Genomic DNA, 16,132 nt, shown 5'->3' with positions numbered 1-16,132 from the left:
TCAATCCTTTTCAAGTATTTCTTGTTTCCATACTTTAATTAGTTCCTCTTACCAAAAAAAAAAAAAAAAAAAAAAAAAAACCTTGTAAGATGAAGAACATCAAGGTGAAAGAAATAACAACTGTTTGCCCGGCAGATGAAGATACTCCAAAGGGGAGTCTTTGGCTTTCAAGCTTAGACTTGATCACTCGCTCGCCTTACACACATACTCAACTTTTGTTCGTCTTTGATCAATCATCCTCATCCTCATTTTTCGATACCACCCTTTTAAAGGAGGGACTTAGTAAAGTCCTTGTGCAATTCTACCCTATGGCAGGAAGACTAAAAACCGGGTGGAAAAATGGTAAAGGTCGAATAGAAATCGATTGCAATGCAAAAGGGGCCTTATTTATCGAAGTTGAGACAACACACGAGCTAGACGATTTTGGGGACTTTAGGCCTAGTAGTGAGCTCCGAAAGGTGGTTTTTCCCACGTATGACTATTTAGGGGGACTTTCGTCGTTCCCCTTGCTAATGGTGCAGCTCACACGGTTCAAATGTGGCGGCGTAAGCCTTGGCATTGTGCACCATCACCATGTAGCCGATGGTGCTTCGTGTGCGTACTTGATCAACTCGTGGGCGAGACTAGTAAGAGGGCTTGACCTCGCGGTTCAACCCTTTCATAATAGGGCTTCATGTCTTTCTCCTAGTGACCCTTCACAAGGGAAAACTATGTTTCGGCATTTGGAGTATGAGCCACCCTTACCACCCGTACCAATTAAAGACTTGTCAGGTTAGTTTCATGACATCTATCGTCAAATCTATGAATTTATTATTTTGTGATTAATTGCCACGTTTTTATTATTACTTGAGTAATCTTTGTTGTTTTATTTTGACTTTATTTCACTTATTTATGAAAGTTTATAAACCCATTTTTCCAATGGAGTAATCCCACATCCTTTAAGATAACTTGTTTGGACTAAAACCTATTTTTCATTTAATTACGTTATATGTATGTGAATTTTTTTAGAAGTTATATGTATGTGAATTAGTCATGCATACTATAGCCACATATAGAATTTTGTACTACGTATTTATTTTATATTCCGTAATGTTTTTTATAGCTCTTAAGGCTATTACAAGAATTTGACATATACAGAGTATATTTTAAGTGTAATAATTTAATGTTTTTCGCATGAGATTGCTCCTTATGTGTTGACTGATAAGTGATAAGTAGTTATCATCTATGCAAGCTCGAGTTTGTTTGGTTTAAAAAAAAAAAGTGACAGTATAAAAACAAAATGTAATATTAATTATACCAATATGAAAATGTGTGTTCCGGTATGATATACCGGAAAATATGCGATATATCATATCTCTAATAATGTGTTCACGATTTGATTATAATAACTTCAACATTGAAGATACACCAATACAAAATGTTGTTTTATAGAAACAAGACATTAAGATAGCTATTTACTCGTATATAAATCGTGCTAAAGACGTAAGATAAATAAATACTCCCTCCGTCCTTTTATTACATATCTGTATTGCTTTTTTGGGTCATCAAAATTACTCCCTCGATCCCAGTTTACTTGTAATATTTTGACTGGACACGCTTGCCGATACACATGTTTGACTGTTGATATCTTTTATTATATATTTATATAAGTTATACAAAGTTTATATTAAGAAACTACATATTAAAATAGACTCAACAACATCTTAGACGATTACATTGACTTTCGTATTAAAGTTAAAAAATATGGTCAAAGAGAGATGTGTGAATAGTGCAAAGAGTCAAACGGTTGCGAGTAATTTGGGACGGAGGGAGTACGTGTCTGTTTCCATTTATAGGTTGTACTTTTTAACAATATTATTTTCTTTTTGTTGATTTATCGTCTTTTTTCTTTTTTGTACTTCAACATCAATTTTCAATATTTTCTCCTTCTAATTTCCAACCACTTTTCTTTCTCTCTATCTCTCTCTAAACCCCACATACATATTTATACTCTCAATTTATTAATTTTAAGAAATTTTTAACTTTCTTAATTTTCGTGCAAAATGAGAAATAAGCATGTGGTAAAAGGACGGAGGGAAGATAATTCTTGTTTGTGTTTTTTCACGGTATTTAAGAAATAGGAGGAGAAAGTGGATAAATGACATACATAAAAGTGAAAAGTACAATCATAGAAAAAAGTTAGAGAGAAGAAGTGGGAAAAAGTACAATACATGTGCAAAATTCAAGAGTAAATTAAGTAGTAAAATGAATAAAGTTAAAAAACTAAGAGTATAATGGTTAGGGGTGGCAATATCATCCAAACCCGATGGATAACCATCCACCCGATCCAAATGTATGGATGAAAATCCGAACTTAAGCGGATGACGGATGGATGATGGATGGATTGAGTGACGGATCGGGTCAGATACGGATGATGATACATCCAACCCATCACCCGATCCATCACCAGACTCATCCATCCACCCGTTAAATTTATATATAAAAAAATAAAAATAAATACCTTTTTTTAATAATTTAATGTCTATTGTAGTGTTAGGAATTGACATTTGTTTTAATTTAGTAAAAAAAGAACAAGTATTAGAAAGATGTATCAAAGTTTTAATAAAATTGATCACTTTTTTTTTTCAAATCTTGATTTTAATGATGAAAATGAAAAGTTTTATTTATATATTTATTTCACCCGAATTATAACCCGATCCACCCGATTCATCCATGGATGACGGATGGGTCGGATGTGGATGAAAAAAAATTAGGTGATGGATAGGTCGGGTGATGGATGGATCGTTGGTGGATGGAGGCGGATGAAGCATCACCGGACCCACCTCCGATCCGTTGCCGTCTCTATATTATCTTGATGATTCTAACGACTACGGATGACTACGGATGACTATGGTGGTCTTTACATACTACTCCCTTCATTTTTAAATACTTGCTCCATTTCTCTTGGACACGCATGCCGATGCTAAACTTTGATCATTAATATCCTGAATTATCAATAAGTATAAATTCTAACAATTGAAAATTAATAATCTATCCATTGAGATGATTCTAACAAGTACCCACAAGACTATATTTTTTCTTATATATAAAGCACAAACATTAGTCAAAATAAGACAAATAAATTTGTGTAAAAAATAGAAATGGAGCAAGTATTTAAAAATCGAGAAGTATTTAAAAATTTAAAAAAACAATATTTTGATTCTTCAAATTGAGAAAACAAAAACTGTATTATAGAATGGAGAGAGCAATTCATTGATAGATCTGACAAGATCTAATGACCGCAAGTACAAAGTTACAATGGACATCGCACATGGGACTTGTCGGTCGTGAGTCGTGAATCTGGTGATCACCAAAATCAAAGATGGACATCCCACATCACCTGCAAAAGTATAATCTTACAACACACAAAAGTACAAAGTACTTGTATATGTTTATCTTACACTTCAAAGGTATAATCATACAACACCACACTTTATCACACTATTAAGAAAAGTAGACCTTACATGCTAGTTATATGATATACTCCGCCCATAAGAAATTAAAAAAAAATACTTCATACTCCCTCTGTTTTTAAATACTTGCTCCATTTCTCTTAGACATATATGCCGATGTTAATCTTTGATCACTAATATCTTTAATTATCAATAAATATAAATTCTAACAATTGAAAATTAATAATCTATTCATTGAGATGATTCCTACAAGTACTCACAAGACTATTTTTTTTCTTATGTATAAATCACAAACTTTAGTCAAAGTAGGACAAATAAATAGTGCAAAAAATAGAAATGGAGCAAGTATTTAAAAACGGAGGGAGTAATAGAATATGGAGATAATGGGTAGGTGAAAGAATAAAAAATTTATAAAAAGCAAAAGTATTTGAGAGAATTGGAGTAGAGAGAATATGCAATTAAAAAAAATATGATTTTATGTTAGGTTTACTAATTGAGAGAATTAAATTAAATATTGTAAATGCTTTTCAAATAAGGAAATTGAGTAAGTATTTAAAAATGGTCGAAAATGAAAGTGGAGTAAGTATTTAAAAACAGAGGTAGAAATACACTTAAGATGGGGTTAAGATGTTATTAAGAGTATAATTAAATGAGCCATTAGCTTTAAATAATGGTAATAGTACAATTTTCACTATAAAACCTACTTTGTATTGTGTGCTAAAATTATTGTGACATTTTCAATGCAACTAAAAAAACAACGTAATAATAAAGGAAGTATTACATTATTCATTGTGTATTTTGACTACAATTTGTTCTGATTCATTCTTTTCGTCATATGTTATATTTTTCAATTTATTACATTATACTAGTATATTTTGAATCTTTTTTAATGCTATTAAGACCAACAATTTTACGTTTAAGTTTGTGGTTTTTTGCTTGATTTTGAAAAGACATATATGTAGATTATTTTCAAAACAAAACAAAATTAAAGCTATCATGTTATACATGTATAACAGTATAAGAAAAGGTCACATGTTTGCATATTAATGGTTTATTGTTAACTCCACATTCAAATGCACCACTCATGCTTTTATGAATTTTAAACTTTGTTATTATTTAATTGTAACTCGTATAATATAAACATGCATGGTTAGTGTAGACACCCAAATGTGTCTCCCCAAAACCAAACCCAGTGATGAGTGCCTTTCACGTCGAATCATAATCGAATGAAACGAAAGTGTGGAAAGGTCTAGTGTTGCGGAAAGTTTTATTTCTTTTCTTATCTCTTCTCCCTGTTTTTGAAAACTTTATTTTAAGAAAACAGCCAATCCAGTTTGGTTGGTCCATGATATGGGTCCAATAGTGGTGTAGTTGGATGGGGTTTGCAAAGACCTTTCTAACGATATATTATAAGCCCAATTCCGATGAATATTGAGGAATTTATGGCCAATTTACTAAACTGGGCCTGGTTTGAGTTTTAAGTACGGCCCAATGATCTAGGGGAGGGCCTAATATGATTTATCATTCCTAATGTAATTAGGAATGGTTTTGGTCTTCTAGAACATTCTAGAAGGTCTTATCATTCTTAATTCAATTAGGATTCTTCAGAGTTTTAATTAGATCAAATAGCATTTTCGACTGAAATTATATTATTTTATCTTCCAGTACGAGAAATTTATCAGATTTTCGAAAACGCGTTGAAAGCCGGTTTGGCGTCCAACCCCAGGCCTTGGCGCCTGGCGCTAGCCACTGGTCCTGGCGCCAATGAGCCAGGGCTGGCGCCAAGTTAGTTTTGTGGTCTTCAGACTCTGTTTTGATAAATTATCTTTTTTTGGATGATTTTCTCTATAAATATCGTATCGAAAACTCCGTTTTCAATCATCAAGGGTCACCAATTCTCTTTATTCTTAAGTTTTGATCAACTATCTTCATCATCGATCATCAACTCTCTTCAATTCTTTTCAATAACATTCATTCATTCATGCATTCTTTCTTCTTTGATTTTTAATACAAAATTCCGCATTCACAAGATCTAGAAACACCTAGCCATATTCGAAGTTGCCTTCGCCCTAGACGTGAAAGGTTTTAGTTTCTGAGGGTTTGGTCCCAAATTTCTATTTCAATTATTTAATTTGATTGTTTTGATTATTATTTTCCTTGAAGTTACTAACGTGTGTATTTTGTAATTAGAAAGAGGTACGAGGCATCCAAGTAAGTGCTTTAATTGATTAATTGATATTATGATGTAGATATCATGCTTAGATTGTTATTTTGATTCCTAGTATCATGTCTAGGGTAATTCTAATATTAAGTATGATTAAAAGTACGATGCTTCTTATTCTCTTCCTAATATTTAATTCATTGTTAGTATCATGTTAGGGTTAAAGATTTGATTTTTATTGTTTAGTGACATGCTAGGGTTTGTTATTAATCTTGTTAGTATCATGCCTAGGATCTTGCTATGCTTTAACATGATTATGATTATCATGATTATGATTGATATTATGATGATTAATATTATTATTCATGATATTGATTATTTATTTATTATGTTGCTTGATACATTATTTATTTATTGCTTGATCACCTTTTATTGCATGTTAAAGGGAATTTGGTACTTGCAATCACGCTTGATAAGATAATTAATAATCTTGTTAGGTTAATTGTGATTATAATTTCAAGTGATCGCCAATAATAGATTTAATTTATTTGTGCATTAAATTCAACCAACATAGATTAAACAGGTTTAGGGTTAAGTCTATTGATTGTATGTTAATCAGAAAGCGCACATGAATACGAGCAGAATAAAGTAGAGGCCTATTATTAGGGCATGTTCAATCTCTTTTAGGTTGGATTTGTACCTTCATCCCCGAACCCTTTTTTGGTTCATGACCTTATGGAGTTGACGATCTCTTGGATCGTTAAGGGGTGTAACCTTCACCTCGTGAACGGTTTACAAGTTCCTTAAAAACTTGTTGGCGACTCTTTTGCTCTATCTTCTTCCCTTTTGGACGCCACCGTACTTTAGTGTATGATCACAGTGGGGTTCAAGCTAGTGGGATTTTAAAGGCTTGAAACTATTCCCTACAGTTTTTGGCGACTCCACTGGGGAGGATTTCTATTTTAATTCCTGAATTTGTTTCGGCAATGATTTAGAATGAGTGGATGAGACTCGAAAAGTTCTAAGTATTTCATGTGCGTAATTTTGATTAACATTGTGTCATATGCATAAAAAGGTTGTCATTGGAAAGACCATCCGTAATGAGTCAAAAACATAGGATTTTTACACGTAGGAAATTTGAGAAATGTCTTTCACAACTAGGACTGAAATAACACCGCGCGAAACTGGATGATTTTATTGAGCACAGAAAGCTGCTGAGGCATGTGGGAAGTAGCGTCAGGGGCCAGAGCTTGGCGCCAAACTTTTAGCCGTAGCGCCAGACGCCAGTATTGGCGCCAGACGCTACAGTTAAAAGTTGGCGCCAGTCTCTGTTTGCTGGCGCCAATTTCCCCCAATACCGAGCCAGAAATATGCGTTCTAATTTCGACCGGTTTTTCGTATTGTTTGCTCGATCCTACTTCCTGATTGAATTTTTTCTCATTTTTCTGAAACCCATATGTGTTCTACATATGGAAATAACCCTCTGGGAATTCATGCTCTGTCTACCTGATTGAACGCTCCTGGCAACAAAGGGTACATCTGAGATGTTGAATTCACCAAACCATGGAAGTGAGTTTTTTCTAAAAACTCGCGGTGTTCTATCCACACGCGTTAACCCTTCACGGTTAGGCTTCTACGCGGTGCATCTGGACAATTAACCATGGACCCTATTTGACTAAACCATATCCCGAACTTTAGAGAACTAGAGCCATGGTTAGGTTGCGAACTCATTGCATCATATTGTGCCTACTTGCCTAATTGTGCATTATTTGTTGTGCATATATATTCTATGCTCCTCCTAACCGTTTGTTGATTTGTGTTAAAATTATAATTAATGACTTAAAGAACTTTGCCTAATTAATTAATTAGTTAATTTGAGTCAATAATTTTTTTTTCTTCTTTTAATCGGAATCGACCTAGTACGACTTTAGGCATACCCCAGTTGACTAATAATACCGAAAACAGTCCCAGACCGAGGCTCCAACATTGGTGCCAAAATCTGAGCTGTAGCGCCACTGTATGGTGTGTAGCGCCAGACATTTACTAAAAAGTCTGGCGCCAATCACCATATTGTGACGCCAGTCCTGTCGCTTGGCCGACAGTTCGGATTATTTGTCGAGTCATCGCCTAGGGTCTAATTAACCAGTTTGCTAATTAATTCGGTTAATTTTCGCTGTCAATAACACCTCGTCAAGTCATAAATCGAGTCTGGGTCACATAGTCTAGCCATATGGTCATGACACGAGTCTTAACATATCACCTACACTCACTAGTCTTAGCACACACTCTGAGTATACATCACCATGGCCATGTCTTAAATTCATGCATGAGTCAGTCTTTTCCGTCATTTGAGTTAGGGGGTACACTTTATTCCTAGTTCTTCATATTCCTCCACCACCATCTTTTTTCTTCATATTCTATTCCCATCTTTCTTCACCTCCTCCATGCATTGCATGTTGAATAAAGTTTGAGTCAAATAATTAACAGTACTTGGTCGAGGAGAGAAGGGCGATTAATCAAGGACAACTTCTTTATTCAAGTCTCGCTTTTTGATAAACCGATTCGTCAAAAGAGGAAGGCTAAGAAGATAATGGCAACTCAAGAAGAAGTCAATGAGCTTAGGAACCAATTGGTTACCATGAATGAAACACTGAAGCTACTCACCCTCAAGGTTGATGATCCCGTGAAGCAACAACAAATAGACCTCATGCAAGAGAGCCTAAGCAAGTTTGTCTAGTGACTACAAATTTCAGGGCATGAGTTCGCAAGGGGTCTCGTTGGACAAAGAACTTCTTCCGCATAAGTTCAATGCCAACGACATCCCAAAATTCAAGGCAACAGATAATCCTTACTTCCATCTAAAAGCTTTCGAAACTGTAATGACCATTAAGGGTATCGATAAGAAGGTGTTCCCCTCTCTGTTCCCACTATCTCTTGAAACCGTTTGCCAACAATGGTTCTTCTCCCTTGACAAGGAGAAAACCTCTACCTGGGAATCGATAGTAAACGCTTTCGTTGATAGGTACAAGTGCAATATTCAAGTTGAAACCGATCATAGACAACTTGAGATGCTAAGACAAAAAGAGAATGAAGGCTTTACTTCTTTCTTTAATAAATGGAGGGAAACTTCCGCCAAGATGATTGAAGTCCCCACCGAAAAGAAATCCGTGAGGATGTTTATCAAGAATCTCCAAGAAAAGTATTCGAAGCACCTAAAATATCAACACAATTTGAATACTTTCAAGGCCGTTTATGACATCGGAATTGAAATCGAAGATGACCTCGCAAAGCAAAAAGCTACTAATAATAGCAACCACGGTGGCTGGAAAGGAAAGAAGAACGACAATCCTTCTTCTTCCGAAAACGCCCACTCTAGTAACAATATTAGTACCTTTGATCTCAGTGAAGTTTTAGCCATGGATAACCAAGGATCTAAGAAGCAACTAAGGAAAGACTTCACCCCCATTGGGATGAGCTACGATACTGCCTTCGATCGACTCCATACCAAAGGACTCATTACTCCCATTGGACCTATTCAAGATCCCGCACCTGAAAAGAGATTGCCTAGTTGGAATCCAGACGAACACTGCAAGTACCATCAAGGTAGGGGTCATACTACTGAGAGCTGTTGGAAGCTAAAGGAGGCCATCCAACATTTGATTGATAATAACGAGCTTCCCATGCCTCCAGTTAACAAGAAGAGCGAGTAATGATAAAGGAAACAACACAAGGAAAGAGGCGAGCTTCAACGATAAGATTTTATGACCTCTTTTTCTTTTTCTTTTTTTCATTCACCCCTTCCCCAATAAGTCTAGCATAGGCACCTTTTTCCTTTCCTTTAGATTAACTTTGTAGATTCTTTATTTTCCTTTAATAAAATGAGCATCTATGTTCTTGCATATGATCATTTCATTACATTGCATAAAAAAAAAATAAAAAAAAATAAAAAAAAATCCATGTCGAATTAAGCACAAGGTATACCAATGATTTAAAGCACCCCTTGCAGCCACATCATATCTCCTTTTGCCTTTCTAATTTAAAAATCCTTTCTTAATAAACCACTTTGAGCCTCGTCTAACGATAGACCCTTCATTTTTCAACCTACATCTACCTAACCTTGGGATGGGATGGTGTGCAACTTATGCAATTTTTCAAAAAACAAAGCTTAAGTGATTTCAGAAAATCAAAATAGCAAAAATAAGCAATAATAAAAAACGAATAAAAGTGTACAAAAGGGTAAGTGTTCCAATGTCTTTGATATGAAAATATCTTCGATAAGAACACGTCTCAGATTGCGTCTCTTACCGAGTGCTCGGTACCGTGCCTGAAAAACATGAATGTCAAGTGAGTGATAGACCGCATGATCGGGATTGCCCACACTTATAAAAATAAAATAAATGCTAAAGCAAAAAGAGCTAAAAAAAGAGTAGAAAACCTCAAGCATAAAAATACGAAGATTCAAAAGCGAGGTTGCACACCTTGGGGGCTTATCTAGGGTCTTGAGCCTTTATCCCCTTCTTCTTCTTTAAACCTTTAGCCTAACCACGCTACAATCCTTAAAAAGACCTTTTTGAGGTATACACATTTGTGCGAGGTTTAGCTAGAGCTACGTTCGGCCTGATTCCTAACGGATACGTAGGCAACCTCACATCGAGGTGCGGCCGTAATAAACATGCATTCATATTCACATTCACACACTTACACCATGATCATATCAAGGAATTCCCTATGCTCATCCCTTTTCATTTAGAGCTAGACTTGGGGGCTTGATCCCTATATTATTAGCTTACCTAGCCTAAGAGTCACCACCATTTGACTCTTTTCAATATATTTTTCACACACTTAGCTCTTGCGGCCTAACTTTAGTGTCACTATCACACACTGCACATATACATGACCAAATATACTTCCCTTAGGAACCCTTTGTCATGAAATCTTAATACAACGCTGAAGCATGCCTTGTCATATCAAAATCGCTCATCAATCGTAATCATCATTGCATCATGAAGTATGAAGTGCTTAGCCTCCGTGCCTAAGTTACCCAAATGCTTTCATCATTGAGTCAACCATTGAGATAGCCTAGGATGGATTAATCCTTGAACCTTGAGAGATAGTATCAAACAACGTTTGACTAAGCTCATTCAACATGCATCTTCAAACTTTTGATTTTCTTTTTCACGTCTTTCTTTTTCGGGATTAGCAAAGACTTTATTCAACATGCATCTTCAAACCTAAACTTCTCTGTTTTTGCTTTTTTGCATTTTCGAGTCGCACGATCACATTACAATGCACACACGAGTCATGTACACATTGAGTCATGTCGTGTCATATAACTTTGATTTGAGTCTAACACATGTCATTTCGCTTTGAGTCGAGTCAACCTCGAGTCAGTCAAACAGCGAGTCAAGTTTATACCTTGAGTCGTGTCAAGTCAATGAGTCAAGCAACGTTAAACCTTAGGTCAACCCTAAGATGATTAAAGAGATTAGCAAAGTTCTATAGTCAAAATAAATACAGGTGCAGCAGAACAGGGAAGACCCTATCGCAGCGTTCGTGACGAACATAGCAAGAAATAAAACGGAAAACTGAATTTAAAGAATTCGTGCTGGCGCCAGTCCCTAGGCATTAGCGTCACATTCTGTGCTTGGCGCCAGACGCCAATTCCAGCGCCTGGCGCTAACGCCATATGTTTGGCGCTGATTGATTTTCAGCGACGCCAAAGCAGCCAGCCACCTGTTGGGGTTGTGCTAGCCTTCTGCAATATAATTTCGGGTTCCTTGGTACGGCAGTTAGCCCCTATAAGCAATTTGACATGATTAAGTAGTCAGTTTGATTACAATTGCAATAAGTGATCGACCTGATGAAAGATCGTCTCACTTAGCTTAAAGCGCCTAGGCATTGGCTCAAAAGCAGAAAAGGCACCGACATACAGGTTCAAAGCAAAAGAGCGTCGACGTACAGGCATAGCAAAAGCAAAGTTCAGGCGAACTTTTAAAGATCGACAGGCGTGGATCTTCGGTATTTTCCTTTGGGAAAATTATCGCATCAAATGAGGATGACTTCAAGTAAAGTTATTTTCGACAGCGTTCGCTAAGATTATGGAGGTTGTCACCAAAGATTTGAGAAGATAGCACGAGATGGGCGGTCTTCGACGGCATTCGCTAAGATTGTGGAGGTTGTCACCCAAAGATTTGAGAAGATAGCACGAGATGGGCGGTCTTCGACGGCATTCGCTAAGATTGTGGAGGTTGTCACCCAAGATTTGAGAAGATAGCACGAGATGGGCAGTCTTCGACGACTTTTGCTATGATTGGAAAGGTTGTCACTATGATTCAAGAAAAGGCTCAAGATGTAGCAACATTGATCGACGGCGTTCCCTAGATTGCGGAAGATTGTCAAAACAAACAGCAAGATGGCGTTCCCTAGATTGTGGAGGGTTGTCACAAAAAACTAAGGATTGTTTCAAGAGAAATAATCTTTGATGGTATTCCCTTGGACGTGGAATATTATCATAGCGGAGAAGTTAGTTTCAGGCGAAGCAATCTTCTAATTTGGAAGCAGTTACAAGGCGTAGCAGTTTTCAAGCGGGATGGCATTCTCTAGCTTGCAGGAGGTCATCAAAACAACAGCAACAACAACAAATCGGTTACTTTCAGAGGCGTGTACTCGACGGTGCAAGATACGCGTTTCTTAACTCTCTAATCTGTTTAAATAATGCTAGTTTTGCAGGTATCGGCGTTACAAGATTGATTTAGGATCGCAGAACGTTCTGAATCATTCTCCGTCCCTATCAATACTTTGACTTTTGTTTTCGAAACATGCGTTTCTCCAAACTCAGTCAAAGTGGGGGCTTCTGTAGACACCCAAATTTGTCTCCCCAAAACCAAACCCAGTGATGAGTGCCTTTCACGTCGAATCATAATCGAATGAAACGAAAGTGTGGAAAGGTCTAGTGTTGCGGAAAGTTTTATTTCTTTTCTTTTCTCTTCTCCCTGTTTTTGAAAACTTTATTTTAAGAAAACAGTCAATCCAGTTTGGTTGGTCCATGATATGGGTCCAATAGTGGTGTAGTTGGATGGGGTTTGCAAAGACTTTTCTAACGATATATTATAAGCCCAATTCCGATGAATATTGAGGAATTTATGGCCAATTTACTAAACTGGGCCTGGTTTGAGTTTTAAGTACGGCCCAATGATCTAGGGGAGGGCCTAATATGATTTATCATTCCTAATGTAATTAGGAATGGTTTTGGTCTTCTAGAACATTCTAGAAGGTCTTATCATTCTTAATTCAATTAGGATTCTTCAGAGTTTTAATTAGATCAAATAGCATTTTCGACTGAAATTATATTATTTTATCTTCCAGTACGGGTAATTTATCAGATTTTCGAAAACGCGTTGAAAGCCGGTTTGGCGTCCAACCCCAGGCCTTGGCGCCTGGAATCAGGATTGGCGCCAGACGCCAGCATTGGCGCCTGGCGCTAGCCACTGGTCCTGGCGTCAATGAGCCAGGGCTGGCGCCAAGTTAGTTTTGTGGTCTTCAGACTCTGTTTTGATAAATTATCTTTTTTTGGATGATTTTCTCTATAAATATCGTATCGAAAACTCCGTTTTCAATCATCAAGGGTCACCAATTCTCTTTATTCTTAAGTTTTGATCAACTATCTTCATCATCGATCATCAACTCTCTTCAATTCTTTTCAATAACATTCATTCATTCATGCATTCTTTCTTCTTTGCTTTTTAATACAAAATTCCGCATTCACAAGATCTAGAAACACCTAGCCATATTCGAAGTTGCCTTCGCCCTAGACGTGAAAGGTTTTAATTTCTGAGGGTTTGGTCCCAAATTTCTATTTCAATTATTTAATTTGATTGTTTTGATTATTATTTTCCTTGAAGTTACTAACGTGTGTATTTTGTAATTAGAAAGAGGTACGAGGCATCCAAGTAAGTGCTTTAATTGATTAATTGATATTATGATGTAGATATCATGCTTAGATTGTTATTTTGATTCCTAGTATCATGTCTAGGGTAATTCTAATATTAAGTATGATTAAAAGTACGATGCTTCTTATTCTCTTCCTAATATTTAATTCATTGTTAGTATCATGTTAGGGTTAAAGATTTGATTTTTATTGTTTAGTGACATGCTAGGGTTTGTTATTAATCTTGTTAGTATCATGCCTAGGATCATGCTATGCTTTAACATGATTATGATTATCATGATTATGATTGATATTATGATGATTAATATTATTATTCATGATATTTATTATTTATTTATTATGTTGCTTGATACATTATTTATTTATTGCTTGATCACCTTTTATTGCATGTTAAAGGGAATTTGGTACTTGCAATCACGCTTGATAAGATAATTAATAATCTTGTTAGGTTAATTGTGATTATAATTTCAAGTGATCGCCAATAATAGATTTAATTTATTTGTGCATTAAATTCAACCAACATAGATTAAACAGGTTTAGGGTTAAGTCTATTGATTGTATGTTAATCAGAAAGCGCACATGAATACGAGCAGAATAAAGTAGAGGCCTATTATTAGGGCATGTTCAATCTCTTTTAGGTTGGATTTGTACCTTCATCCCCGAACCCTTTTTTGGTTCATGACCTTATGGAGTTGACGATCTCTTGGATCGTTAAGGGGTGTAACCTTCACCTCGTGAACGGTTTACAAGTTCCTTAAAAACTTGTTGGCGACTCTTTTTCTCTATCTTCTTCCCTTTTGGACGCCACCGTACTTTAGTGTATGATCACAGTGGGGTTCAAGCTAGTGGGATTTTAAAGGCTTGAATCTATTCCCTACAGTTAGTCTAACATTCTTCTTTCACAAATAGCTAGCCTATATATGTGAAATCATTCTTTAGTACTTAATTGTAACATCCATTACTTATGCATTAGGTGCACTGCCCACGGTAACAGAGCACCACTTTAAATTTTCCAAGGAACAAATCAACACCTTAAAACTACTAGCAACATCTCAAGGAGGAACACAGCCTTACAAGCTAAGTACGTTTACCGTGGTAGCTGCACATGTGTGGCGCGCATCATGTAATGCACGAGGCCTCAAGGACGAACAAGACGTGAAACTCTACATACCAGTTGATGGACGAACAAGACTAAAGGACGTAATGCCACCCGGCTACTACGGAAACTCAATCTTCTTCACAGCTTGTGTTACTAAAGTTTGTAACATAAGGAATAAGCCGTTATGGTACACTGCTAGCATGATTCACAAGGCAGTGAATAAAACGAACAACATTGAGTACTTAAGGTCGGCAATTGATTACCTTGAATCACAACCAAATATGGATGCTTTTGTTCGTGGGGCTCACACTTTTACTTGTCCAAATTTTACCATTAATTCATGGGTCAATATCCCGTTTAACGAGGCTGATTTTGGCTGGGGTAGGCCCAAATTTTTCCGACATGGTGGGATCCAATATGAAGGCCAATCATATTTGATTGCTAACCAAAATGGAGATGGTAGTATTTCATTGGATATTAAGCTTTATACTATCCATATGATTCAATTTGAGAAGTATTTGTATGATTTCTCTACTCCCCTTGTTACTAGGTTATAATTTGAAGAAACAGTAACACTTTCTGTTCTTGAATAATTGACAGGTTCTTTTGAGCCCGTAGTTAAAAAATATGTTGAAAAGAGACGATAAATTAAGTTATTTTTAGTAAAGTAAGAGAAATTACTTTATATTGTAAGAAAAGTAAACATATGAGTGTTGGTAAAGTAACTATTGAAATCAATAACAAACAAAAGATTAGAACTTTCCTGGATTGAAGATCCCAAACTCACAGTCGCGCCGTGGACCAATAATCCATTGCCTTAGAAGCGAAATACGCCACCACCGGTACAAGTTTCCTAGTGACGCACGCCCCCCAAGTTTAACGCAACTCTCTCCGTAATCCGTGCACCCGAACTCAAAGAGTGGAATTGCTCAAGAACTGTTCAGATCTCAAAGAGTAGGTTTTGTGTTTTTCGGCTTGAAAAGTGAATGAATTTCTTATGAAGAGGCAAGGATCGTATTTATATGAGTCCTGGAAAAAGGAGACACGTAAAGCAAACTGACCTAGGAAAAAGGCGGGCCCGATCGGGCAAGCAGCCGCCCGATCGGGCGCGAGATGAAGTTTTTCCACACCTGGTGTCGCGCCCGGTCGGGCGATCTAGAAAACCCACCCCAGGCGAGCCATCGGGCGAAAGCCGCCCGATCGGGCTCGTCAAAAACTCGAGTCCGTCGCCCGGTCGGGCGAGGGCCGCCCGATCGGGCGCGAGAGTTCTCCTATTTTCCTTAGCCACCTCCGCCCGGTCGAGCGAACCACCGCCCGATCGGGCGAACCATCGCCCGATCGGGCGCGAGAATCCGTTTGCATTACCTATTTCCAACAATCCCCCACTAATGCGAGCGGATCTTCAACATGAAATCTGAACAGTAAATGAAAGTCTTAGTACTTAAATGCTAGTATCCAAAGGTTTGAACTAA

The 16,132-nt window shown here is 36.8% G+C and overlaps 1 protein-coding gene across 1 annotated transcript; it reads left to right on the top strand.

Annotated features, from left to right (window-relative positions):
• The first annotated feature begins 238 nt into the window (after positions 1 to 238).
• On the top strand, positions 239 to 15,322 carry LOC145630994 (shikimate O-hydroxycinnamoyltransferase-like). Its single transcript, XM_081683106.1, has 2 exons — positions 239 to 771; positions 14,535 to 15,322. The coding sequence occupies exons 1-2, from the start codon at positions 309 to 311 to the stop codon at positions 15,215 to 15,217; spliced, it is 1,146 nt and encodes a 381-aa protein (XP_081539232.1). The 5' UTR covers positions 239 to 308; the 3' UTR covers positions 15,218 to 15,322.
• The last annotated feature ends 810 nt before the right edge of the window (positions 15,323 to 16,132 follow it).

Source organism: Chenopodium album, chromosome 5 (genome assembly GCF_948465745.1).
Source record: "Chenopodium album chromosome 5, dcCheAlbu1.1, whole genome shotgun sequence".
NCBI lineage: Eukaryota > Viridiplantae > Streptophyta > Magnoliopsida > Caryophyllales > Amaranthaceae > Chenopodium > Chenopodium album.
The sequence above is the reverse complement of the archived record's forward strand: the minus strand, read 5'-3'. Positions and strand labels throughout refer to the sequence as shown.

Bases quoted from the DNA above. Each gene is read 5' to 3' on its own strand.
- LOC145630994 (XM_081683106.1), top strand. From the start codon at position 309: ATGGCAGGAAGACTAAAAACCGGGTGGAAAAATGGTAAAGGTCGAATA. The intron at 772-14,534 runs GTTAGTTTCATG...CTTATGCATTAG, and splicing joins ACCAATTAAAGACTTGTCAG to GTGCACTGCCCACGGTAACA.